Source organism: Buteo buteo, chromosome 2 (assembly GCF_964188355.1).
Source record: "Buteo buteo chromosome 2, bButBut1.hap1.1, whole genome shotgun sequence".
NCBI lineage: Eukaryota > Metazoa > Chordata > Aves > Accipitriformes > Accipitridae > Buteo > Buteo buteo.
In genome coordinates this window covers 3,971,970-3,998,641 of record NC_134172.1, presented here as the reverse complement: position 1 = coordinate 3,998,641, position 26,672 = coordinate 3,971,970, and the positions used below count along the sequence as shown (strand labels likewise).

The following is a 26,672-nucleotide window of genomic DNA, read 5'->3' as shown; positions in this document are numbered from 1 at the left end:
TTGCACTCTCTGGGATGGTCCAGCATCCCAAACTCGGAAAAAATAACCTATGGCCTGCTGCAGTAATTAAAAGTCCTTTGATTTAAATCTTCTTGGGCTCCTAAGCCACGGCTGGGTAGGTTTACACAGGGCTGGGGTTCAGCAAGGGACAGGATCATCCCAGGCTGGCCCCTGCAGCGGCCTTGTTTTCACTCCAGAGGAGACCCAGAGCGGTCCTACCACAGCCCTGACGCGGCGAACACTTTCCTATGCAAAACCTTCTGAGGTTTGGGGTTTTTATTTTTGTGCTCCCCAAAATATTTTCCCTTCAGAGGGAGAAATCTCTCCAAAACCGCTCAGGCTTCTCAAACTAAAAGGGTGAAGCACCGCGGGGGGAAGGTCACTCAGCAGCACGGGCGTGAGGCGAGGTGAGGTGAAGTGAGGTGTGTGGGGGGGGTGGGATGCCCCTCTACGGGGGTTCACCGTGTTGTTTATTCTGTAAAACACCTTCCTCCTCCCCGGCCTTGTCCCCTCGCCAACGGCAAAAGGGGACGGAGGAGGTTGGAGGCGCCGGCCCTGAGGCGAACCCCCCAACTCCCCCACTCTCCCCCCCCATTCCCTCACAGCGCGGCGCCGGCGGCGGGAAAGCGCTGAGGGAGAGGGTGGAGGGGGGGGGGGGGGGGGGAGGCGGGGCGAAGGCGGAGCGAGAGAGGCGGGGCCGCGGCGGGGCGGGGCGGGGCGGTCGGACGGGCCATTGAGTCGGTCGGTTAATGGCGCTCGGGGCCGGCGGCTCCGGCGGCGCCTCCTGGCGGGGGGTGGGGGTAGGGGGGGGCTGAGGGGGGGGCGAGGCGAGGGAACAAAGCGCCGGAGCTGCCAGGTAAGGCCGCGGCTGCTGCCGCCCCCCCCTTCCTCCTCCTCCTCCTCCTCCCCGGGGATGAGCAAGGCGGGCAGCGCTGACAGGGCTTACCCCCCCCCCCGCCCCCCTTTCCCTTCCCCTTCCCTCCCCCATCTGGGCCGTTTGTGAGAGGAACAAATTCTCCTCAGGGTGAATTTCCCCCGCCGGCCTCCTCCCCCCAGCCCCGCCGCCCCCCCCTCAGGCACCCGCCGGGGTTGAGGAGGAGGAGGAGGAAGAGGAAGGTGTCGCCGGGAGTTTCTGGCAGCTCCGCGGTGTAATTTTACCCTTCGGTGGGGAGGGAGGGAAGCTCGGGCGGGATCCGGCGGTGCGCGGCTGCTCCCCGGGGCGACTCTTCTTTGTGTCCAGGTGGCGAGGACGAGGGGCCGGGGGGGGGCTGCCCGCGGCCATGGGGGTGCAGGACCGGCCCCAGTGCTTCTTCGAGATAGAAATCAACCGGGAACCAGGTAAGGCTTGCGTCTCTTCACACGAGCATTCCTCTCGAGTGTTGTGGGGGGGTTTGGGGGGGTTTTTTGTTGTGTTGTTTCTTTTTTTTACCACATTTTTTTGCCTTAATAATTGGCTCAAGCCGTTAGCGATGAGTTTGGCCGCTGATGCTTTATTTCCGAGTTAGTTTTTAGTAACTTCTGATGTTTACTAGGGTGCCGGATGCTTTTTATTCTCTCTTGCGTTTGATTTTTATTTGCATACGTGAAGAGAGAGGTTCAGTGAGGCCAGCTAACACTGTTCTGAAGATAGAAAGCGTTCTGTATTAGAACTGTATCGTGTCATGTATTATACCTTTACAGTTGTATAAACTATGGAAAATTGGGGCAAGTTGTGAGGAAACTGGAGAGGTACTCCCAGAAGTATTTTTAATCATAACAGTAATTAAAACTGGAAAGGGACCTCAGGAGGTCGTCTGGTCTAAATCTTTCCTCCTCCTGCTCAAAATGAGTCTTCTGAATGTAAATGGAGAATTGACTGTAGAAGTATAGAATATCTCACCAGGTGGCCTGTTTAAAAAAATAATAATTAAAATAAATCCATCTCTTAACTTGTATTTTCCCGATGGGAAGTGTAATCGCCTGTAAGTGGCAGACTGTGAGTTTTAATCCTGGAATAGCTACTTGATTCCCTCTTCTGTTTTCCCCACTCTGTAAAAATGGTCGTACAGATTTACTTACCCATCTTTTTTGAACATGAATTTATCGATGTATATTAGTTGTCTCGCATATACTCGGTGCTTTATATAGCTACTATTTGTCTCTCAGAAAAATGAATAAATGTGATGGCTTCATTATGCTTTCACTTTCATTTTCTGCTTCAATGTTTCTCTGAAAGCCTTTAAAATAAGAGTTTATATCTCTGCATTTTCAAATTTCAGTTGCATTCAAAATGTAGCTGTAACCTGTTTGGCTTGCTTTTTATTTTCAGCAGAATTTAAAAAGAAAGGTTCAGTTCTAACTTCAGTGACCTGCTAGGGCATATCTATAAATCTGTTGGTATTTTAACTCCTGTTGGAGTTATTTTAATTAACAGTGCCTTTTCTGAATACTTTTATTGAAGAGAAAAAAATGTTACTATAAATGGAGTTATAACATTTTTCTGTTCCTTTAAATTCAGATTTACTATGGGATGAGACTACTAAAAATGTTTGGGTAGGTTTCCAGTTTAGGAATTGTAGTTTGATGGGATTGATTCATAGCAAAGACAATTCGTTCTTCATCTAGTTTGCTTTTAGTCTTTGTTAGGTTTTTTTACTTTTGACTCTCCATCTGAAGAATCTCTCCCTGCGCTCTTTTCTTCTGCTCTTTCTTTATGCACATGTTCCTGCTCCCATTTCATAATACCTCTTGTCGCCTGCCTTGTCCCCTCCTCAGCCCTGTGCTGTGCATCACGAGTGAAAGTGGATAACCTTGTTTTCCCTCACATCTACTTGGGTTTGATGACTGATAGCGGTGTCAGAGAGGAATTGCAGTGTTAGTGTTCTTGGTGGTGCAGAGCTTTGGTTACCTAGAGTAGACACAGGGCTTTGGCTCTGTTCGGGCTGTCTGTATTTATTTTCTCTTTAAAATAACAGTAATCTCACAGCTGTATATCAAATTCAGAGCCCTGCTGTTTTTATTGCACCTGACTAATGACTTGTATTTTTGCAGGAAAACATGCCAATTTTTAAAATGTTGGTATGGAGACTTGTGTGTAATCTGGTTATACTACTTTATTCTAGTGTCTGTTTATTAATTCACTATGCAATTATGTCTTGGGATTTAAGGTTATTCTTAAAAAGCTTAAACGTTGCTCTTTTAGCTGTAAGGTGACCTTCAAAAGCTGAATCAAGTGTGAATGATAAAGCAGTGCTTCCAGATGACATGAAGCACTAACTCTGAGAGACGTACTCTCCTGCTGATACTAGTGAGGTATTAACTTTTAAACTGCCAGCAGATTTCCAAATTAACGTTCTGCTTATTTGACTTCAATACAATAAGCTGATCTGCTTGTTCATTTTTATTAGATGTAAGGACAAAGAACTGGGGAAAAGAGAAATCCTGCATTTTGCTGCTAGCCAAGAAATAAGACATTGCCCCCACCCTGTTTACACTGAAAAGCTGAACTAACATCTCTCCGCAAAATGCAGAGAATAAGAGAACATGCCTCTCGCAGTACTGGAGACGTCTCTTTGCCTGCAGAATACAAAACTGTGTCATTTTAAACAGTGTAGGTTGCTTGGAGTCCAAAAATGTTCCCCGATGCAGCTGCCAACTCTTAGCTTTCCCTTTACAGACTGCTTACCCAATGTTTGTTGAAATACCTGTAGCAATTTAAAATAAGAGATCAGCACAGACTAGATGAAAAGGAGCAGCAGAAGGTGGTGTGTGTGCATATGGGGCGGGGGGGAGCGGCGGACTGCAGAGTTTGAATTAGTTTTACTCTTTAACTAGATCCCTTGGAAAATACAGGAGTGAAAATTGTAGCTTTGGTTGTGCTTTCAGAAGCTTTATTACAGCTTTTCTGTCCATATTTTAATTTTATCTACAGAATCTTGGAATAAAACTTGATGCCTGCTTGTATGTGCCTCTTGCAGTGGAGTAAACTTTGTAGGCTTTGTGTCTGTGTCTAAATTTAGGCTGCTTTGAGTAAGTTGCCTGTTAAGCATTTTTTAATGAATGCACATCGTGGCTCATAATTTTTAAAGAGTAAACGGAGAATAAATCAGGAATAAGCATTTGTTTTGATACTAGCACAGACAGCACCTCTCCCTTCTTTTGGGTCCCCCCTACCAGTGGATTTGGACACATACAGCACGCACACAGGAGTAAACTACTTGCAATATTCCAAGAACTTTGGGATGGCAGCAGGTGCCTATTTAAATAATTCTGGCTTTACTCTGTGATGCAAAATCTGTGTGGGGCTTCAGTCTTCCAGGTACTGTGGTAACTAGAACAGATGTCTGACTAGGGTGTCACATACATAGTCTGCTGCTGTAGCAGTTCATGTGGCCATCCAAGATTTTTTTCACACATCTCCCCTTCTCACTCCCCACCCCCCTGACTGGCTTTATCCATCGTAAAGTATGTTATCTTTACTCATTTCTCATTCACAGAAGAATTTTCCTTCTTCTCATGTTTGGGTGGTTTGTTTTTGTGTGTGTGGCTTTTTTTTTTTTTACTTTTTTTTTTCTCCTGTCTTCTGTTACTGTTTGACCCTTTGCTCACTTTTTCATTCTGCTTCAGTTTCTTTCCTTCCTGGGGTATGTTCCTTACCTTATCAGTTGTCTATTCTTTCATTACTTCTCTCCTTCCAGTCTCCTTTACCTAAAGTTTGGGTTTTTGGGGGGATTTCAGCTTCTATGAATTTATGCAAAATAAGCTCCACTGCAAAAATCATTGTAGTACTGTGCCTGCACTAGTAGAACCAGGGATGCCTCACGGGGTTTTTTGTTATCCTTCCTGAGGACAGAAACTGTTCTCAACTAGCATCCCATTAACTTTTAGCCCTTTGAAGGCAAAAAGTTGTGGATTGGCAGAAAATAGATCAGCACTTTGACTCTGTCCGTGAACCGAATGGCAATCCAGTAGAGTGCAGTACAATAGGAGCTGAGGGGGGACCCCTATGGGTGTGTGAGGGAGCTAAGGTGCAGATTTGGAGGGAGCTGGTTTAATAAAAGTTGTAATCCATGATACAGAACTGTTGTTGTCGGTGCAGAATGAAATACTCTGAAGACTTACCTTGAGGTCTGCAACAAATTGGATAAGTAAATGGAAGAGCAAACTGATCAGCCTCTTCTGCTAGGAGAAGACAAGGGTAGTCTCTCACTTGCATCTCTGTGAAACTGAAGAAAGTAAATTTTTGTTCTGTACAATACTGAAATATGTTTGCTTTTGTGGAGATCATGGAAGATTGGAATGGAGGGTGCTTCAGGTGGTAGTTGTGGAAGACTGGGCTTAGTAGACAGCTGGGGAAAGAAGTTTTGGAAAAGAAAGAAGAAAGGAGGCTTCCCTTGTGAAGAGTGTAAGGTGGGGTAAGGAAGCATTAACAGAGTGTTAATGTGTCAAGACTTTATAGATACAGCTCAGGGGAACTGGGACATCCATTGTTTTAACTGATGTTTTAAATAAAATCTGTTCTTTCTCCACAGTAAGCTTTTATTTTTCTGAAAACTGTAGCCACATTTCTACTTTAAAGCAGCCTGTTTAAATTTATATGACTTAGTGTTCCCAAATTTAGGGATAAATAAATTAATAAAATTAAAATGGGGTCATTTTAGTGAGCTGTTATTTAAACTTGTATGCAAATCTATCTAAGCCTTTGGCAGACGTCCTGGTCTCGGTCTGTAAGGGATGTGCATCCCTGTATTAATGGTTGTAATCCCTGCTTTCTCCTTCAGCAGGATGTTCCTGTTGATAGACAGGGAAAAGTGCTTCAGTGGCTTCTTACTTGGTTTGCTCTAAGAAATTGGGAGAAGGCAAACCCAATATATTTAAAATTATTTTTTAGTAATTAGGTTTATTTTGGGAGTGCCTGTCTGAAATTGACACCTTTATGGCCTAAGCATAACAATCTAGCAAAACAGTTTGTCTTACATGGAAAATACATTCAGGCAATTTCTGTTCCTCTCCCAAGGTTGTTTCTAAAAAGTTAAGCAGCTAAATTGGAGGAAGTCACTGGATAAACATTTGAAATCAATGATCGTTTTAATAAACTTTGGTAGCAGGAGCCCTTATTACAATATAGCATGGATATTCCTACCCTGAATTTTTACCACTTAATTTGACTCAAGTACTAGTTCTCTTTCAGCTGAAAAATTGGTCAGGGGTTCAAAAACAAAACAAAAGAAAAACGTTTTCATCTTTCAATTTGAAAACAGAGTTTTCTGAAATTGGATTATTTCTGGTCATTGTGCCTTCTGATTTCTATAATTGGTATAGCTCATTAGCTACAGATAGCACTTCATGAAATCAGACTTCAGAACATCTTGACTTTATATATGCATCACTTACTGTATGTAATTACCAGTAATGTAAATACTTCTTTCATTGCTTACTCTAATTTCTATCAAAAATATCTTTAAATAATAAGTTAAAAGCCTGCTAACAAATAAGAATACTTTATCAAAGTATTGTTTTACAAATAACAGGCAAATGTTAAGTTATGATTGGATACATTTCTATGGTGTTGGCTAGCACAAAAAGTACAGTAATGTACTGTGAAATCTACACTGTGGTACAGACAAACTTGTCTTCATAGCTATGAGCTGGTGAGAATCAGTCTTCTATTGAGAACAACACTAAATTAAAATTATAGCAATGTCCTGCCTGCTTCTGTATTAAAATAAAGATTTTAATTGTTTGTATAACTTCCTTGTGGTACTGGAAGATTTGCATCTCAAGTTAGGTGAGAGTTTCATTGTTAAAAATATAATCCCAGCATCTTTTGCCTTAGTCTAGAAGTGAGGTGTCTCTGCAGGCTCTTTTCTTGGCTAAAGCCGACTGAGGAGTCCACATAGGTTTGTGAGCAGACTTCATCTACTTGAATAACTCTTCTTAGCAATTTTTTGTTTGTTTTAATTTACTATTAAAGTCTTATGATTAGTCACAGAAAGCTTGTTCCCTAAGCAGGTAACTTAACTTTTGTGTCAGGGAAATGAAGCTGAAGAAAGTATTGGAAATTTTCTCTGTAAAGTGAAGGTGGATCATTTTGAAGAAGAGGTGTCTAAATCTGAGGAAATTAGTAGCATCTCAGATGCTTTTTTTTTTTAATCTGTGTTATATCAGCATATACCTCAGCTCCAAGTTTAAAATGACATATTTCTTTTTTTTTTTTTTTGAGGGAAGAGGTAAGAGAAAGATTTGTATGTTTTAAGTATACTTTTCATACAGATTTCTACTTAAATTTTTTATTAACAGCTGTTATTTCATATGTATTTATCTGATCAAGGTGTGAAAATGTGTTTGATCTTTCTCTGGCACATTTAATTGACTGTTTGTCAGTGGAAAATATAACCTTTCAGCGATAATGGTATTCATGCAGTTTAGGTAAAATACAGATAGTAACCCACCAGATGGATACACAGTATGTGGTTTGTGTATTATAAGCACATGGCAACATATTATGTAGCTGGATATAACAGGGTAAGCACTACTTTAGGTTATATGGAGGAGAGATGTCCTGATCTTTTAAACTGGATCTATAGTCTTTTGATGCTGGATATGTGCATTACAAACAGTTTGTAGGAGTTGAAAGGCACAGGAAGCTAGTAGACCTTATTATTGACAAAGCATGAGTGAAAGATACTGTTGAAATCATGATGCCCTAGTTATGAATGTATTTTTCCATGTTCTGCCTTGACATCTTCAAGAACTTGAGATGACATTCTTCCACCAGAAGACAGGTGTGGTTGTGTCTGATGCTTAAGGTGCTAAATACGGTGGTTTTTATGTGGGACAGGGACTTGCAACAATAAGGCTTCTACAGTTTATGCCTGAGGGCAAAAGTCCCTTCTGGAGCCCATAAGCAGCAATGCCTATTAGTTATTTGGCAGCTGTCACCTTGGTAAATCAGCACCTTGTCTTTATTTCTCCAGTCTTAGTAGAATGGGGATAATGATAACTTCTTCTTTGAAAGGCATTGTGTTATTTCACATCGTGAATGCAAGAGGAAATCTGTATGTGCCTTTCTAAAGCACTTAGTCACTGTTCAGTTCAGCGCTTTTGCAAGCAGAGGAATGGGATTTCTGTTCTCCTGAATCCTGTGCTTATAATGAAAATTGGTAATTCTTTTACTAAAGTGTCTTCTCTATTGTGTTCTCTGAATGAATCTTCAATCTGCATAGCTTATAATGGTTTCTTCACTTCCAAATAGCTTTCTTTTCATAGTGGTAGTTACAGCTACCACTGTTTAATGTGGGGTCTTTGAATATTGGCTATTTCTTCATTCTTTTTAGACTGTCCTCACCCGTTTTCTTTAGATTTTTTGTGCTGTAATGATGAATGCTCAGAGAACATTCTTACTGCAGTTAATGAAATGGAGACATTTCAACAGCTGAAGGCATCTTGAATTTTTATCTTAAGAGTACAAAATACAGGCAGTCTCTGTGGTTGTTGTTTTCTTTTTTTCTTCCCTTTTTGAACCAACAATTCACCTTGCTGGCAATTGTATGCATTTGGACAAAGCCCTAGAATCGAACACAATTTATTAGGAGCCTCTCAGAATTTTTCTTGGTGACAAAGTTTTAAATAAAAAACATTTGAACTTCAGTTATTATTTTTTTTTCTTTAAGGGAAGGAAAAGCAAAGTAATTCCTGGAGTAGTTACTTTTTTTAAGTTATCTTTGATAACTTAAAACTAGTAACCAGTATGCACCACTAGAGGGTAGTGCTCATTGACAGATTGTTACTGGTCTCCTTGTAATGCTGGCCAACGATGTGGCTTTTACGGCTTTTTTCATAACCTATAGAGATATATTTTTCTTTGCTAATTATGTGGTTTTTAATATTGTGGTTATTGTAATTGTAATTATGTATTTTTCATGTATTTGAGAACTTGGTGTGTTTTTTTTTTTCTTTAGTAATATATGTCCCAGTATCTTGGAAAATAAAATAGAAAGTGTGAATCAGTTCTAAAATAGTTTTTCTTTTACATTAAACCATTCTTCAGCAGTATTTTAATAGTTTTCCAGGGTGCATAGCATAACTGCCACCAATAGCATGGGGGTAGCTGTACTGAGGGTGAGAATTGCTCTGCTCGCTTTGCATAGAGGGAAAGTATAATTTAGTTCATAGTATCTAGCAAGTGGAGCATTAGTCCTGAAATTGCTAGTATTGTTCTGTGTTCTGCTCACCTTTCATCTTTCCTATTTGGTTCATCTGTTTTTTTATTTTTTTTTTTTTTTTTAAACCAAAGGATTTTAGGCCAAGAGTCCCAATGCATCTATAATCCTTAACACAGTATGGGACTAATTCAGTTGGGCTTTTTAGATAATGATCACAGGGAAAACTGTGGAAATGTAATTATTAATGTATGTGTATAAACATAGTACTTGGGGGAGTAGGGGGGTGGGGTGGAATTACTCCAGCTTTCTGAGCACCTGTGTTTATGGCAAATCTTTTTCTTTTTCAAAATAGAAATGAATTGACAGGATAAACTATTTTAGTAAATCAGTTTGGCTTTCCAGGTTCAAATCAAAATGGAATCATGGGGATTTTTAATAAATTAGATGTAATGATATTACTTCATTTTTTTTATGATTATGGTATTGTTTTTTCCTGCTGCTTGTTTTAATGTATGCATATTTGAGATGTTTTCATATTCTGCTTGATAAAATAACCTTCTCTCAGAAAATTATATTTCCAAAACATGCTGATTTATTTATATGCAGATTTTCTTATATCATTATAAAGAGTTAGAAAACTGTTCGTTGTTTTGTTTTTTTTTTACCTTCTAGTTGGTCGAATTATGTTTCAGCTCTTCTCAGACATATGTCCGAAGACTTGCAAAAATTTCCTTTGTTTGTGCTCGGGTAAGTGACGTGCTTATATTTAAGATTTTAAATGTTTCTTAAAATTATTATTTGTTTATGCAAGTATAAACCACAGCATAATAATAGTGCTGATCACTTTTTTCTGGTCAAAACAAAACTGAGACTTGTTAGTGCTAAGAAGGATTTGAATAATGCATAGCAGGAAATGGTATGGTATTCTGTAACTCTGAGTTAGAGTAGTGGAGATAATACATGATTACAGAATGCAAAACTGAATTTAGGGAACAAAATTATATATTTTTTTTTGTCCTTAATGTGGCGCTGCTCTAGGTAGAAGTGATCGACAAGGCTGAGACTATGGTGAAATTATTTATCAATCAAGTTACACAAATGTGATAAAGGCAAGCAATTCTTTAGGATTTATCAGGGCTTTAGGATTTATCAGGAAAGACACTAAATTTTAATGTCACTGTGCAATATAATGGTGACATTTGACTTGGGACACTACATAAAGCTTTGAATATGTATAAATTTTTTCTTATATAAAATGTTGATTATATACAATAAAATTTTGAGTGTATTTCAGGTTCATGGAAGTGCTACACAGGGATCAGAGGACAGGAGCATCTATTAAATCTGAGAAGACTTTTTAATTTTTAGCTAAATGAAGGACTATAAAAGGGAATATGATGGTCCCTCTAGAAGTCTTGGGTTTGTTTGGTGGGAGAGAGAAGAGATCTGTGAAATCAAAGGAACAGCACTGGCAAAAGAATGACTATAATGTAGCACCCTCCAGCCCATTTTTTTAAGCAGGACTTAACTTTCTAAAAATGGCTTCTAACGATTGGAAGAGTAAGGGTAGTAAGGGTTTGGATTTTTTTTGGTCTGCTCTGTTCCTCAGGGATTTTTCAGCCGTAAATTGAAGATTAATCCTGATTATTATAGGAATTGGTGTGTGTTATTTATGCGAAGAATGCATTCTGTGTCTCTTGGTGGTCTCCTGGTCTTTTATACCTGAATGCTCAGCAACTTGCAGTATACCTTGAATTAACTGTAACAATGAAGCTTCTAGCTTGTATATGAAATAACTCTTTTCCAAATCGTTAAAATGTTCCAGCAAGACTTTTCAGGCAGCATTTTAATATCTGACTTTAGTGAACAGCATTTAGCTAACTGGTTATATGAAACAAATTTGTTGATACCCTTATGCAGTAACTTCTTAGTTCATCTTGTCAGAGCTGAAATCCCAGAATGTGATGCGTTGTAGATAATCTCTGTGAAGATTTAGAAGAGCTTTATAATACTATGAACTTGTGGAAGGTACAGTACATATCTCGGGTTTTTTTGAGGTCTGCATGGTGATGCCCCCTCTTTCTATTATACTTTCTGATTTTTTTTATCACATACTTAAAAAAGAGATACTTAGGGATAGACTGAGAATGGGAAAGAATGGTACAACTCTCATAAACTTCCAATGAGTTCCCATTTTTCTATCTTAATCAGAATAGATTACAAAAGATAAGAGGTAAAATACAGTAGCAGACTTAATAGCATAACGTCTGAGCCTCGTGTTCTGTAGCTCTGAAGGATTGTTTAAATCCTTAAAGCAGCTTTGCTAGAAGATTGTTAGGTAAAGGAAGGAAGAGATGTTGGAGTTGATGAGGAATGAAACAAACAAGCAGAAGAGAGAACAACTTTAAAAAAAAAAAATTTAAAGTCTGACTTCTTTGTATTGCATCCCTATTTGAATTCTGTTCTACAGCTGGCTGTACAGGTTTCACTGACATCTTCAGCTGGAACCTGTCTTTAATTGGAAGAACATTTGAAAGTAGGCACAAAGTTAGGAGGTCTAATCTTGAGATCAGACTCGCAGACTTAAAAGCTACCTGAAACATTTGTTTCATTCTTGCAAACTGTGTTTGCTACTGTGTACTCATAGGATAGAACAATGATTTGACATAGGATAGAACGATGATTTGACAGATATCTTTAACAATTTGCTAAGAAACACATGATAATTAAATTCTGCAGGGGAGAGAAAAGCATATAGAAGAACCTGAAGTAATTTCATTTCTTTTGGTGAATGTAATGTTTAAGAGAATTAAGTTATATTAATTTCTTTTGCTGGTAGAAGCCATCTCTTTTTCTGCCGTGGTAGTTCTCAAACTTGAACTCAGGATGGCTGAGCTTGGAGCCTAGGGTCGCATGGCTAATATTAATGCTTTTCTTATTTGCGCTAATTACATCTGTGTTACTGTTCAGTTCGCCTGAGGTTTTTTTCCTATCAACTGTTCTGTCTGGCTTCTGTTTCTCCTTGACAAGTTCTTCCAGTGCACTTGTTACTGGTAGTTTATCTGCGTTATGCACTCCATTTTCTCTGCCCTCCTGCCTTGTACTGTCAGTCAGAACCTTGACTGCCTCAGCATCTAAACTGAACGCTCTACACAAGGATGTTGTCTCCTGCATGGTACCACAGATGAGAACTGTGGCCAGGAGCGGCACGCCAGGCTTATGGTCATCCCCACTCTTCACAGTAGGATCCAGCAGTTCTCTGGTACGTACTTCTCCCTGTCCCCATGGACTGATGTAGCATTCCATTTGGGCTACTGCCCATGGGCAAGGGTTTGCCTCAATCATATTAGAGGACCTACAAAGCCTATATTCAGAGGAGCAGCGGTTTTGTGATGGAAGACAAAGGTGTACTGGGAGGATTGCATTGACCTCTGGCAACAAGAACTGAGATGTGAAGGGTTGCTTTAGATTTTTTAGAGTTGTGAGCTGCTATACCATCTTCAGAGGCCAAATAAGTCATTTGCTTCCAGAAGTCAGTCTCCCCTAACTCCTGCCACTTTTCACAGCAAGATCCATTGGTAGAACTTCAGTCATCATAGAAGTGTGAGTTCCTCTCAGGTATATCTTTTGTCCTTATCTTTTGGTCTTTGCAAGAAATTTTTGAATCATTGGAAGCTTACTCAACACAGCTTCACTTTCAGGTGCTGACATGTTCTTGTAGCTATATGTGAGGTCTGTGCTCATCTAAGGAGTTATATTAGCTGTATAGTAGAGAGGGGATGATATCCCATTCTGGACCATGTAGTATACATAATGGAGTATCTTAGCAGCAGACTGTGAGCATTGTACACTCCTGTACTACATAAATTAAGGATTCTGCATGCTAGGCCAATCCAGCATGTTCTTTTTCCTTAGACATGTAAGGGTACCCACCTGCATTGTAGCTGATAAAGGCATCACAGCTGCAGAGTCCTATGTGTTCTTACTTTCTCAGGGTCAACCCACCACATGGTTGCAGGGGAATAATGCATTAGCTGAGGAGGGTGCAACATAAGGGCCTTTATCAAAAGTGCCCTTCTTCTTTGCAAGGTAAACTTTTGCTCTCATGCCCTATTAACACCCTGCACTGCCAACCCAATCTGAGATATTTTGCATTAGGTGCCCAGTAGTGGTCTCTGAGATTATGAGAAGGGAAGCTCCTGACAAAGCACCAAATAGCAGATGGGCTTGTGCTTATTCAATAGGTGGACTGACTGAAGGACTTGCAAATGCAGGTTTGCAAGTCCAGATGTTTTAATTTAAGTGCAAGGAGCCTCTTGCTGTCAAGGCAGACAGCATTCTTTCACAGTAGCCAGGTCTATCTCTGACAACAATGTCAGGCTGCAGGAAGGCAGCCAGAATCACCCTGTCCTCCTCCATCTGTTTCTGACAAAAACATCCTGGCTTGCCTTACAGAGATTATGGAGGGAGCAGCAGGCACGATGATGGGCACAGCATTTCAAACACGGGTCTCCAGTCCTTCTCTCGAGGCATGTCACCTTGCCTTGAGACAAGTGAAACCGCTCTTCACAATCACACAATGGAAGCACACAGCCCAAATCAAGTTGCTGTGAGGTCCATAATAGTGAGAGATCTCACTCCCATAACAGGGAGAGATCACTCGCCAATTAACATCACAGGCAAAACAGACTCGACTTGGGGAGAATTAATTTATTACCAGAGTAATAAATTAGAGTAAATCAGAGTAGGATGATGAGAAATAAAACTAAATGTTAAAAACACCTTCCCCCCACTCCTCCCTCCTTCCCAGCTCAACTCCACTCCCAGTTATCTCTACCTCCTCCCCACCAGTGGCACAGGGGATGGGGGTTGTGGTCAGTTTATTACACGTTGTTGCTGCCGCTCCTTCCTCCTCGGGGCAGGACTCCTCACTCTTCCCCTGCTCCAGCGTGGGTTCCCTCCCACAGGAGACAGTCCTCCACAAACTTCTCCAGCGTGGGTCCTTCCCACGGGCTGCAGTTCTTCGCGAACTGCTCCAGCGTGGGTCCCTCTCCAGGGTTGCAGTCCTTCAGGCACAGACTGCTCCAGCGTGGGTCCCCCATGGGGTCACAAGTCCTGCCAGAAAACCTGCTCCAGCGTGGACTCCTCTCTCCACGGGGCCACAGGTCCTGCCAGGAGCCTGCTGCAGTGTGGGCTTCCCACGGGGTCACAGCCTCCTTCGGGCACCCACCTGCTCTGGTGTGGGGTCCTCCCCGGGCTGCAGGTGGAGATCTCCCCTGTGGACCTCCCTGGGCTGCAGGGGGACAGCCTGCCTCACCGTGGTCTTCATCACCACGGGCTGCAGGGGAATCTCTGCTCCGGCGCCTGGAGCATCTCCTCCCCTCCTTCTGCACTGACCTGGGGGTCTGCAGGGCTGCTGCTCTCACATCTTCTCACTCCTCTCTCCAGCTGCAGTTGCTATCGTGAAGGTGTTTTCCTCCCCCCTTCTTAAATACGTTATCTCAGAGGTGCTACCACTGTTGCTGATGGGCTCAGCCTTGGCCAGCGGCAGGTCCCTCTTGGAGCCAGCTGACATCGACTCACAGAAGCCACCCCTGTAGCCCTGCCACAACCAAAGCCTTGCCGCACAAACGCAATACAAACCACTATGTAAGTTCTCCTCCACTGTCCTATTTCCAAGCGATTTGCAGCACATGGAAAGAACTGCTTAGGCAAGAAAGGTGCAAGTAGACTGGGCTCAAAGACAATTTTTTCTTTTTCAGACAAAATTCAGGCATATTTAGTGCAAAAAGAATGAGGCTAGTATTTGACTGTAAACAAAATAGAAGCCCAGCCCATGAGCTCTGTACTGGCTGTTGTGGAAAAGTGTCTGAGCTTAGGGAGGTGCTACAGCTCTAACCAGTGGAACAACTGGTCTTTGTCTTTTGCCAGACTGGGAGTCCAAGGATTTGTTTTGAAAATCAGAGTGACGTAGTACAGCTCTTGCAGGAACTTAGCCCTCCACCATTTGGCCAGCAGCTTGAGTGCATTGTCTGAAGTGTTTGTGGTTTATGGGGAACAAGTTGAGTTACAGGACTTTGCCCACAGCTGTATCATGTATGAAAGGAAGTGAATATCACAAGTATTGACATTTATTACGATAGGGACTATGCTGCCTTGGTGATACCATAAAGGAGAGTAAAAGTACAACTTCTGGCCATGCTCTAAAACTCATCTCTCACCTTAATGTACCAGCTTGATTACGTGGCCAAGTGCAATGCAGGATCCCGTTCTGTAAGGAGATTATCCATAGCCTGAGGGACATTGTGAAACATGACCAAAAATGTAGGCAAATCCTCCTTGGTATTGACTGATGTAGCTTTTCCAGTACCGTAGCAAAGAGGGGCATGTTTGAGGGGGAAGAGGGTGTGTCCAGCCTTGTGATAAATAACTTTGCATCCATTGCGTCTGTGGAAAACAAAGATGGGGTAAGAGGAGTCATGGGTTATAGGTATAGAGAGTCAGTGTGATGGAAAACAAGGTATATGCTGTGGGTGATGGCTTTTATAAGTATGGTAAACAGCAATGCCGTGAGTGGGTTTTGTGCCACAAACTGCTCTTTGCCCTCATCCTGGCAGCGATGGACTGTTTGGAATCGCAAACTTGGGGTGGTTTGGCCATCAGTTAATTTTGGATGGAGGAACAACAGATCGCAAAACGGGAGCGTTGGCTCTTGGTAACAAATACACGTACGCTTCTGAGGGCACCACATGGTACAGAAAGTACTGGTTAAATGTCCTCTGACCAAGTGTCAAATGCCTGTTCCGTAACTAGTGGTGAGATGAAACAGAATGTTGTGTTATTTGTCCTGTCTCATTACAGAATATCTCCCACATATGTGGTTTATGTGGGATTTTTTAGGTGTTGCACAGGGTATAGTATACCTCTTACTCTTAATTGCCACATTCAGCCAGGTCCCCTCTTTTTGGAAGCTAAAGTCAGTGTCTCTTGTACGTTTCCTGATTAGACCAGTATAAATCCCTCACAAAGCTACTACATAGGACCTCTTCCCTGCCAGTTCTAGTACCCTCATCCACATGCCCAGTCCAGTTTTCTTCTCAATTTTGGAAGTAATGTTAATGAAGCTTGAGGTTCTGGGATGTCTTTCTCAAAAATCACCAGTAGGCTTGAACTACAGCTGCACTAGGAGTCCACTGAGTGCCATTTCTTAGGAAATCTCAGGCTCAGAAAGGATTAACAAATACTGTGGCCTGGCTTGCCTTCTGCTGCTGCATAAGAATGGCCCTAGTACCAGTTCAGGGTTTGGGGGATTTTTTTTCTTTTTTTTTTTTTTTTCTCCCTGTTATGATTCTCATTTAGTTTGTCCTGGAATGGTTCTTGTATACACAATTTTGTTCCCCTGTTCTGTCAGTCTTTTCAGAAATGGGGGTCTGTTTTGTGCAAGTTTCATACAAAGATGGTCAGGTTTGGTGCCAGACAGATTGACATTAAGGGGTGGCCTGGCACTGTGCATGGATTGGTGCAGATGTGGCACGTACTTGGAGTAGCTCAATCCCACTTTTCCAGGAGTGGTTCACATTGAAACTGAGTTGAAGCGTGTTCTGAGCTTAGATTTTTGTCCTGGGATTTAGCTGGCACATCCAGATCTGTAAGTGGTTTGAAAAGGACTCTGGCGTAAGCTTCAGCTAACATAGCACTTAACTATAACCACAGAAAATAGTTAGCATGTCATTATCATGAACTCTTTTCTTATAAATTCTCCTGAGTGGATTGCTAATAAGTATACTCCCTTTTGGGAGGGGAGGACTTTTTTTTTTTTTTTTTTTTTTTTTTTTTTAAAGAAACAACCTAATTTTCACTTGAGAGCCCCCTTGTTAAAGGGGTCCCTTCTGCTATTAATGGGTGGTGAAAAGGCAACAGGTAGGACTGTGTTGTCTTTTATAGTTGTGCCATTCTGTTGGCTCTCATATCCATTAGCACTAGGGAGGTAAAACCCTTGGAATTTGTTCAGTGACAACCTGTAGATTCTTTTCTTTTTGTTTCACCTTCTTGCAGGTGAAAAAGGAATTGGCAAAACAACTGGAAAGAAGCTGTGTTACAAAGGCACTACATTCCATCGTGTGGTTAAAAACTTCATGATTCAGGGTGGGGACTTCAGCGAAGGTAAAATACACTTTTAAAACTGAAATGTTTTAAATGGAACAGAAATGCTCTAACTTATGTGGTTATAATGCAACTTTAGAAGATGCTGTGAAAGCATTACAATGCCATAAAAATATTTTATTTGCTGTGAAGTATAGCTTAGGTCACCCATTTCTTTGTTAATTTTTGAAATTCTGAAATGTTTCAACTAAAGTAATATTTCTTTAAAAAATTGTGTTAAAAAGAAGAAGAAAAACCCTTGCTGGAGTTGATAACACCTACCTTATTAAAACAATTCAAATCCGAACTGTAGTTTTAACTGCTTTTCATTTTTGTGTCCGCAGTAGAGGCAACACTAGTAATGCTCTATTGGTACAGTGACATAACTGTTTGAATAAGTTTAAAAATAATAATAAAGTAGTAAATGAGCTAGAAGTGTTTAATGGATAAGTCTCTAAAAGGAGATTTTCCAAGGAGTTCTTGTTTCATTCCCTGCAGTATGTGTACAACATAATGTTTCAGCCTGTTGTCCTTCCCTGAAATACCCATCCTTACCAAAATGTGTGTCCTGAAATCTTGTATCTGATAAAATGGGTGTGGTGAGGGAATACCTTGTTTTGAGAATCAAGTAGAAGTAAGGAGGCCTTTAAAACTGCTAGCTACTTTCTTATCCATTCTAGTCATGTGTCAGCTGCTTTGAGCCAGGCAAGATTGTTGGTCATACCTACGGTTGTCTTTTTTGGTTTTTTTTTTAGCTTGCTGTTGTTTTTCTGTCTGCTGGTGCTTTAGCAAATACCAGTGAGGATTAGCCTTTGGACCCCTGCTTCAGACTTTCCAGTGTTCAGAGGCACTAAAGCACTCTTGATTCTCAATATTTTGAGGGTCAACAGTATAATGCATGGCTATGGCTTTTAATCAAGGAGCTTATGTTCAGATACTAATAACTGGCCAGAGTATCCTGGTTTGTTATGAACAACATATGGAATGTTACATACAGCTTTTTTCATAAATGAAACAAAAGGTTTAATTCATGCTTTTTAATGCGTAGGTAATGGAAAAGGAGGTGAATCTATTTATGGTGGCTATTTTAAAGGTAAGAGGAAATATGTCTTTGCAGATTCTTACTCAGTTCTGAGATAAACAAGTCTTGATTCCCAAGCTACTTAATGAAAACAGGTCTACTTATAGATCACCTTTTGCATGAAACTAATGTTGCATGAGAATTCTTTTTATATGCATGACTTTCAGATAATTTTTTTGGTAATATTTAACTTTAACTGACAATTAATTAAGGCTAACATTATTGGTTAAACATGACTTTCAGCATGGAGGTTAGGCAACTTTATTCATGAATAAACTCCTATCTTCCTGCCTAAAACTGTCAACATATTCTTTTGTTTATAGAGAATGTGGTCTTTTGCAAAATGAAAAGGTAAGAGACAAAAGCTCAGTAACACAAATTCAAACTCTGTTCCCTTGTACCCTCCCTAGTAAATATATAGACAACTGATACGTCCGTTTGTAGATGGATATCTGTGTTGCTTGGAGAAATGGAAGAGTTCTGTGTCTAACCTTTCTGAGGGTTAATGACTTATTCTGAGAAAGAATACTGGCATAATTTCCAGCTCTAAACAGTTATTTCTTCTTTTGTTAATGTCCCTTTCCTCCCCTTCCCTATTCAAGGTTTGTATGCTTAGTGTTCATTTCTAAAAGTGTTTGACTTTGTTTATATGCTACACAAGTTATTTGTTTTGCAAAGAATTTGTAAATAAATGTACATTTACCTCTTTTTAAAATCTATGGTTGGAAGGAAAATGGTGAGTTTATAAAGTATTTGTATAAAGACATACAATTCTTTCTTGCAAAAAAATGGGTAGTTACTGTGGTATTCAAGTGTTAATAAAGGTACTGTATGTATTTATGTTTTGCAAGCAGCTCTGCGTGGTTAAGTGCATGCCATTAAGTTTGTCTTAAAACAGAGACAGTTTCGTGTTGGGAGTATTACAGCCTTTAGTCAAAAGAAAGTCTTGAATAGATCCATTTGCTAAGAAGTTACTAAGGTTTGTTTCTAAAGGCGGTGAGTGCTAAACATGCAGCATTGTGTTTTGATATGTAATCTTAAAACCAGGTTTGTACACACAAATTACTGTTTTTAGCTTTGAAAATGAACTTCAGAAGATCTGGGTTTATATTATGCTGTACAACCGGAAGTCCTCTTTAATTCACTGGAATATAAAATGCATGTTTAGTTTAGTCTTAATTGATTTTATATTTAGGTTGCAGGAATAATACTTTCTTAGTTTCTCATTCAGGTATCTAGGTTTTTTCTCCCTTGTACGTTTTGAGACTTCCAGTTTTGAATGGATAGGTGGCTATCTTTTAACGTGCCGTACCAGGGAAATGGCTTTTTCTCTAGAACTTTTTACCTGAGGTGCATGCTGTGTGAATAACAGTATCATGTATGTTAAGTCTTGGTTTAGGGTATGAGTAGCTCTTCCAACCTTGTTCTTACTCTGAAAATGCTGGATTTAAATCCAACTCTATGAGAATCTGATGTTTATTGAAGATACTAAAAATAACTTTAGCTTTCTTTCATTAGAAATGTTTGCACTATATATGAAACTTTTTCTTTAAGAAAGAATGCTTTCTGTCTCATAACTGCTTCTATTGTAACTTTTGAGAGGCTTGTTTCAACTTGATTTTTGTTTTTTTCCAACCCGTTCGTGTTTCTTCAGCAGCAGCAGAATTTCTCCTTAAAGCATCCATAAGTTACTAAGAAAATTAGACTTGCATTACTTGTCAGGGAAAATCTGACAAACATATTTTTTCTTCAAACAGATGAAAACTTTATTCTCAAACATGACAGAGCGTTCCTTTTGTCAATGGCAAACCGAGGGAAACATACCAATGGTTCCCAATTTTTCATGTGAGTAGATGTAACACGACAGTTGAGCTTTTCTTAAACAGAGAAGCGCTGTTCATGAGAAAGATGGTATTGCTAAATTATCTATAACAATGTTATCCGCCTTATTTTAAATAGGCTTGAGTGGGTACCTGCAGTGTAAGCTATGATAGGAAACATTAGTTATCAGAATTTGCTTGTTTCATTTGGATTAGAAGCTGGTACTCCATGGATGTTCCTTGTTCATTGCTTTTTACCCTAAAAATATGGCTTATGCAGTAAGTTCTTAGTGTCCAGAAAATAGATTCTTTGGCTTTGTGTGTGCACCAACCAAATCTTAACAGATTATCTGCAAATTACAGTGTTGAGCTTTGTATGCAAAAGGGAGTGAGATCTAGAGGTGGTTTGTATGGTTTTGCATGTGCTCTTTAAAATATGATGATTTATGATTTAGTTTTGGGGGAGGGACGGGAGGGAGGATGAGTTGGTTTTGTTTATTGTTTTGGGGTTTTTAATTTTTTTTTATTTTGGAGTGTTTGTTCCTGACATGCTTTTCTTCTATATTGCTGCATAGTTGTTTACTTATGCATATACCAACTCCTTTGGTACCAACACTATGTAAAATTATGTGCTGATAATCAGATTTTTCTTTAATTACCTTAAAAAAAAAAAAAAATCCATTCTAGTATGTAGACGGTTCTGTTAAATTGTAGAAAACATGTGACTCTCTACCATCAATAAACACTCTGGTCTGATATGTCAGGGTCTTCTGGTTAAAGTAGTTGTAGTCTAGGTTCATTTTTAGTATTTTTAAACTTGCTGATTTTTATGTGACTATTCCTCTTGTTAAATCCCTTTTAAAAGTTGCCTTCTGTTAATGTTTAACAAGTTTGTATTTGGAAAGATCTGGATTATAATTTGGGGCTTGTGCTGAGAAGAACTTTGTGAAATAACACTGGAGTTTTCAAAAGTAAATTTTAATGTAGTTAACTAGAAAAACTTTTTTCTTTGCCATCTTTCTTGGGGTATAAGAATGAATGGCGCTTCACTGTCTTCAGTAAAGGAGTAAATTGTCCTCAAGAATCTTTCTTTTTTTCTTTGCCTGAAAAAGATCTTCAGTATGATATGATGAAGTTCAGATAAGAGACATTTTTAGGTCTTTTCCTAAAGAATGCCCTAAAAATGGAAAATGAATAGGAACCTAAGAGGAAGTCTTTCACAGTTACTGCTGTTCTGACTTTCCATAGAGATAAAATCATCAGTGTCAAAAGCTTGCTTACTGTTACCTTCAAACAAAGTTTTAGATGTTGTGCTTGCTTACAGTAAATCTGAATGGATATGTATACACATTAATATGGTAAACAATCACTATATAAAAAAAAAAACCAACCCTGTGGTTTAATAAGCTCTCTGAAAGACATTGGTTCACTGTTTGCTACTTGGTGACTTATCTTTTGGTTCTCCTGTCATAGTTTTCCATTTTTAAGCTTATCTGAACGATACACATGAAAACTTAATGATGTCATATCAGTCAAGAAGCTATCATTTGAGGGCTCTAAAGTTTCTTTTCTTTCATGCATTTGATTCAGAAGTCGTCTTCTTTCCCTTATGCTTCGTAGACTCAGCTTACTTGTTCAATTAGATTTAACAGGCATAAACACCTTACCTGTCCCCACACACCAAAACAACCTAAGGTTGTGTTGGATGCTAAATTATAATTTACATGGGACAATAAAGTGAACAGTATTTAAGAGCACTTGCATCAAATACAGAAGTATTTTGAGAGATGCAGATTTCTTTAAAAATTCTGGTTTTTCATAAAATCACTGTAAAGAGTAAGTGTTAGCTTGGTGGGAATTCAGGCAGAGTAAGACACCTAAACATAATTGTCGCCATGTAGGCTATATTCACCTCAGCTGCCTGGAGGAATCTAAAGCCATTTTTAGGCTCCTACCTGGCCTTCAGCTGCTGGCAGAGAAGGATGTGGATGTTCTGAAGGTCTCGTGCCTTGCCTGCCCCATGCAGATTTCTTGGATATCCTGTAATGTCTTAAATGGCACCAGCTTCCCCTACAGTCAGCCAAGTGAATCAAGCCCAGGAGTTAAACTCCCAGTATAACCAGTGAGGGTTAGGTGGGCTGCTGTCTAAGTCTTTAAAGCATGCTCTAATGCTCTAGGCTTCTGTGACCCTCTTGACTGCGGCTTTTTTTGTTTTACCTCATGCAGATACCTAATGCTGTTTCAGACACCATTGGGAACTTCAAGACAGTGAGTGCAAATAGGATGTAGCACCTGCAAGACACCCTGCACTCCTGGAGTAGCAGCTGGAAGGCAGGCAGGATACAGTAGGGCAGCTGAAGATGCCTGTATGTTGGCAATTGAGTGTTCTCCCTAGATCTGACCAGCAACTGAGATGCCTACCTCACTTGCAGATGCCTTAACTATATTCAAGTTTATGTATTTAAGCTGAATCCCACCTTAGGCCTCCAGTACTGCAGCCGATCCTGGGAATGAATACATACAATTACAGAATCTGTACAGAAGCCACTGGGGCTGCTTGTAAAGGCGTGTGTTTACATATACAGGCAGTTGTAAAGTCAGGTTCGTGTTTGATAGATCAGTTTACGAATAGCCAAGGATGGATGGTGAAATGCATAGTTCAACAATCTGTCTTTTTGTACAGATTTTTTTAATGGTGGAACTTGTTTTCTGCTTCATAACATGGAGAGTTTGAATTTCAAGATTCAAAGTAGGAAACAACTGCTAAAGATTTTATCTAGGCAGTTTCTGACAACTTTAAAATGCAGTATATTAAAGCAGTTAGTCTTGCTTGGTGACAGTTGTCTGATTACTTCAGGGAATGTACTGTGCATCTATACAGCTTTTCTTTAATAAAATGTTTGCTTCCTTTAGTGATATATTTTAAGCTGAAATTAAAACGTGTTTCTTGCACTCAAAAGAATGCTCAGTTATTCAGTAGTTTATCATTAGGAAAAATGTTCTTCAAATGTATACCCTGAAAATTGTGTGAAAGGCAGTCTTCAGTGGCAGCCTTTAGACTTCTTTAATGGTTTGAACATGTTTAATTTTATTGATTAGATTCATAGAAAGGGAGATAGTTCATCTGCATCTGAACTTCTTTAGACCTCTGTTTGCATTTTATTTTTTCATCGATAACTTCAGGGACAAGAACTCTGTATTTCTCTCTCGTACACATCTAATGTAGCAGATAAGGAGTGCAAATAAGTTGTTTTCTTTTATGTAAGTATTTGTCCAAGTAGGGCTAAAATAATAGCAAGAATCCTGACTAGAACAGTTTTGCATATTCATCAGAAGTGTTTTCCCTGCTTAGTACAGATAAGTGTCATTTGGAGTAACTAGTCTTTACAGAAAGTAATCAGGCAGTGAATAGCTCTTTGGCAGACAGCACTAACTGGTCACAACAAGATTCTATGCAATGTCTAAAAATTGTTAGAAGTTGAGCTACAGTGGTCAGTTTTACTTGAGATAGAAGCTTCAGCCTAATCTTAATGTAAACAAGCATCTGACCAATCCTAAAGTAGCATCAACTTGCTTTGATTCATCAGGAATTTCTCTGGCACAAATGAGCTTGAAGCGTTTATAAGCAACAATAGGGAAGTGGGCATAGAAGAGACAGCGTAAGTATCCTTAGGAAGCTCTGGTGAGGCCAGTGTAAAAAGAAAGAACATAAATTAAAGCACTGGTAGAAACTGGCAAGATGCAAAAGTAGAATGAAGAGTCAGAAGTATATTATATATATGTCAGAAGTGCTGTGTTTAATGCTTGTTGACTAATTTTCCCCAATTTTTTTTTTTTAACTTGACTAGTAACAGCTGGGTTGAAAGAAGAATGTTCAGCTAAGGAAGGATTATGTTTTTTGTGCACACACGCTTTAAATAGGCCAAGTCTATTCACACATGTGTCTTAAGAAACTTTTCCTAGTCTGAAGAAATGTATCTTGTTGAAATCCAGCTGAAAGGATACAGAGGCCATCCCTTTATAATGTTTGTATTTGTGAAATACTGGAATTTCAATTTTCTTTACCCAAAGGGATCTGTTGTAGCATTTTATTGTGAACTAGTGTTGAAGATAGTTGTAAGGCACCAGGATATAAATTGGTTATTTGTATTTTCAGATAGCACCACTATTTAATTTGATTATTTGCTGTTAATAACTTCTATTAGAACCATCAGTTATTTAGCAAGTCTTCTAAATACCACCTTAGTGTGTTAACCTTCTTTTAATTGTCCTGTTTCTGTGTTGATACTCAGATATGGAATCCTTAGGATGGGGTAGAATCATCTTCCTTTTTCTGTATACTCCAATATCTGTTTTGAACTGCTGCCAAAAAGATTATTATAATTAAAGTTATTGGGGCAGTGCATCTAGAGCACTGCACAAATATAGCTCATGTCTTTAGGTCCCTGATTAAGAGTTGAGGGGAATAGTCGGCCTGTTCTTGGATGTTGCAGCTTAGTGGCTGTATTACTTGTTGGGTGTTGTTCTTCTTGAGCAACATATTCTGCTTCTCAGTCAGGCTGATCTGATAATGGTATCTTGTCTCTTTAGAGCAACTCCATCATGCATGTCGCCATATCCAACCTGCTAGTAAGGACAGTTGCAATATAAAATAAGTGCAACTCTTGCGAAAATAAGTATATAAAGTACTATAAAATTAATGAGACTCCTGATCATACAAATGCTTGCATGGGCTTAACTTTGCTTCCATTGTCATACAAAATCTGTCAAGCTATGCTTACTAGAAAAATAGAAGTGCCTGTGCAGAGTGAAGCATAAAGAAAACAATAGAAGGCAAAAAAAAAAAAAAAAGCCAACCTCTTTGTTGTCATTGGGATGTTTTGTGTAATAATTAATTTAATGCCTTGTTATTTAGCCATGTAGTTTACTGAGGAATACATCCTTATTACAACTTAAAGAGGAGTCTTAGGTTGTGTTCCATATCAGTTCAAATGCCTGGAGTTCTTGCCTCTGTGTTCAGAAGCTATCTAAAACTTGAGGCTGTTTTGCTATTACTGCTAGACATTTTTTTTCCATATTGAGGGTATTGTTGGTTTAATGTGTCTCAAGCTCTGCTTTCTTGCTCAAAACTAAATAGCTTTTTTTGTCTTAAAAATGTTTTTATTGTGTGATGCCATGCCTAGTTACTAAATTCAAACAAACTAACCACTTTGATCTGCTAAATGAAGGATAAAATAAATTGAGAGGACTCTTTTGATTTTACAAATGATTTCTGAATGTTACTAGCTTATTAAAAGTGGTTCATTTCTAAGTCTTTTTGGTGTCCCAAACCAGGTATTTTTCTAATCAACAGTTAATTATTTTTTTTTTACTGTGACTGAAATACCTTTGAGCTAATCATTGAACAGTTGACAGTAATATAAAGATCTAAAAATTTCAGATGAGAGAGGCTGATGTTGCATTATCTTTGAGCAAAAGTGGTATACATGCACTTATCACACAAGCAGGTCCATTGGCTTGATCAAAAGTTTATGTAAAAGCACAGCCCATGTGAAAGTATTCACAGGATGCTTTTATGTGTAACAAGTAACAAAGAGATCATTTCTACACTCAAATATGCAGAGACACAAGTAAGAACTTAATAGTTTGTTTGGGGGGAAAAATATGAATAAGCTCAACTGATAATGCATTTTTAAAACATTGCTGCTGTTCAGAATTATACTAGAGAAAAAATATGGTATAAGCTGATGCATATGTTTTGTCTTTTTTCATCTGCAATGTTTTTGTTTTTCTATAATTCTGAACAGAAGTAGTCAAATAGCAGTGCCCATATTCTAAAGAAAACAGCCATTTTTCTTAGTTTGAGAAAAACTTCATCATACGAGGAAGATGTCAGCTAATTATGAAATGTATGAGGTTGTAGACTTAATGACTTAACACATTTGTAAATCAAAACATTTAAGCTATGGTCTGCCATTCTATGAAGTTTTTACTTAGGACTGGATTCAGTTGAGCATTTGAACACTTATGTAACTGCAAGCATGTGAATAAACCCATTGGAATCAGTTATTCATCTGCTTAAAGTTGTGCATGTGTTCTAACACTTTTGCTGGATTGAGACTTAGAGGGAAGTGGGAGCATTCTCTTTTCTAACTGTTTATCTTTGTAATAGCGTATGCAAGCAGGTTATGTCTATAGGTTTCTTTTTTTAAGGAGAACTTACTGTAGTTTTCAAAGTACCTTGTATTCTAAAGAAAATTTAGAGCCCTCTTTTAGGCATCCTTGTTCTGCATACAACTTGATTAATATTAATTTTAAACTTGTATTTAATAAAACATAGACTCAGTTTTGTCTGAAAATGTATTACAATTTATTTCTGCCATTTTTGTGTAAAATTTACAGAAACAGTGTTACATCGTGCGCTCCAAAGGTAATGTCTCATTCCTCTAAGGCTGTGTCCTTTCCTTTTCTTCTTTCTGTTTTTAT

The 26,672-nt window shown here is 39.2% G+C and overlaps 1 protein-coding gene across 7 annotated transcripts in view; it reads left to right on the top strand.

Moving 5' to 3' along the window:
• The first annotated feature begins 799 nt into the window (after positions 1-799).
• Positions 800-26,672, top strand: part of NKTR (natural killer cell triggering receptor) — a 45,583-nt gene continuing 19,710 nt past the window's right edge. For 3 of the 7 annotated variants that reach the window (XM_075044273.1, XM_075044254.1, XM_075044263.1), the window contains exons 1-6: positions 800-856; positions 1,241-1,338; positions 9,816-9,890; positions 17,199-17,306; positions 18,334-18,378; positions 20,124-20,211. In XM_075044273.1, the coding sequence (XP_074900374.1) occupies positions 1,281-1,338; positions 9,816-9,890; positions 17,199-17,306; positions 18,334-18,378; positions 20,124-20,211 (374 nt within the window). In that variant the 5' untranslated portion in view covers positions 800-856; positions 1,241-1,280. Of the gene's footprint in view, positions 857-979; positions 1,339-9,815; positions 9,891-14,485; positions 14,793-17,198; positions 17,307-18,333; positions 18,379-18,689; positions 18,718-20,123; positions 20,212-26,672 lie in introns of those variants that run through there. The other 4 variants (XM_075044239.1, XM_075044248.1, XM_075044284.1 and 1 more) reach the window with 4 other exon arrangements.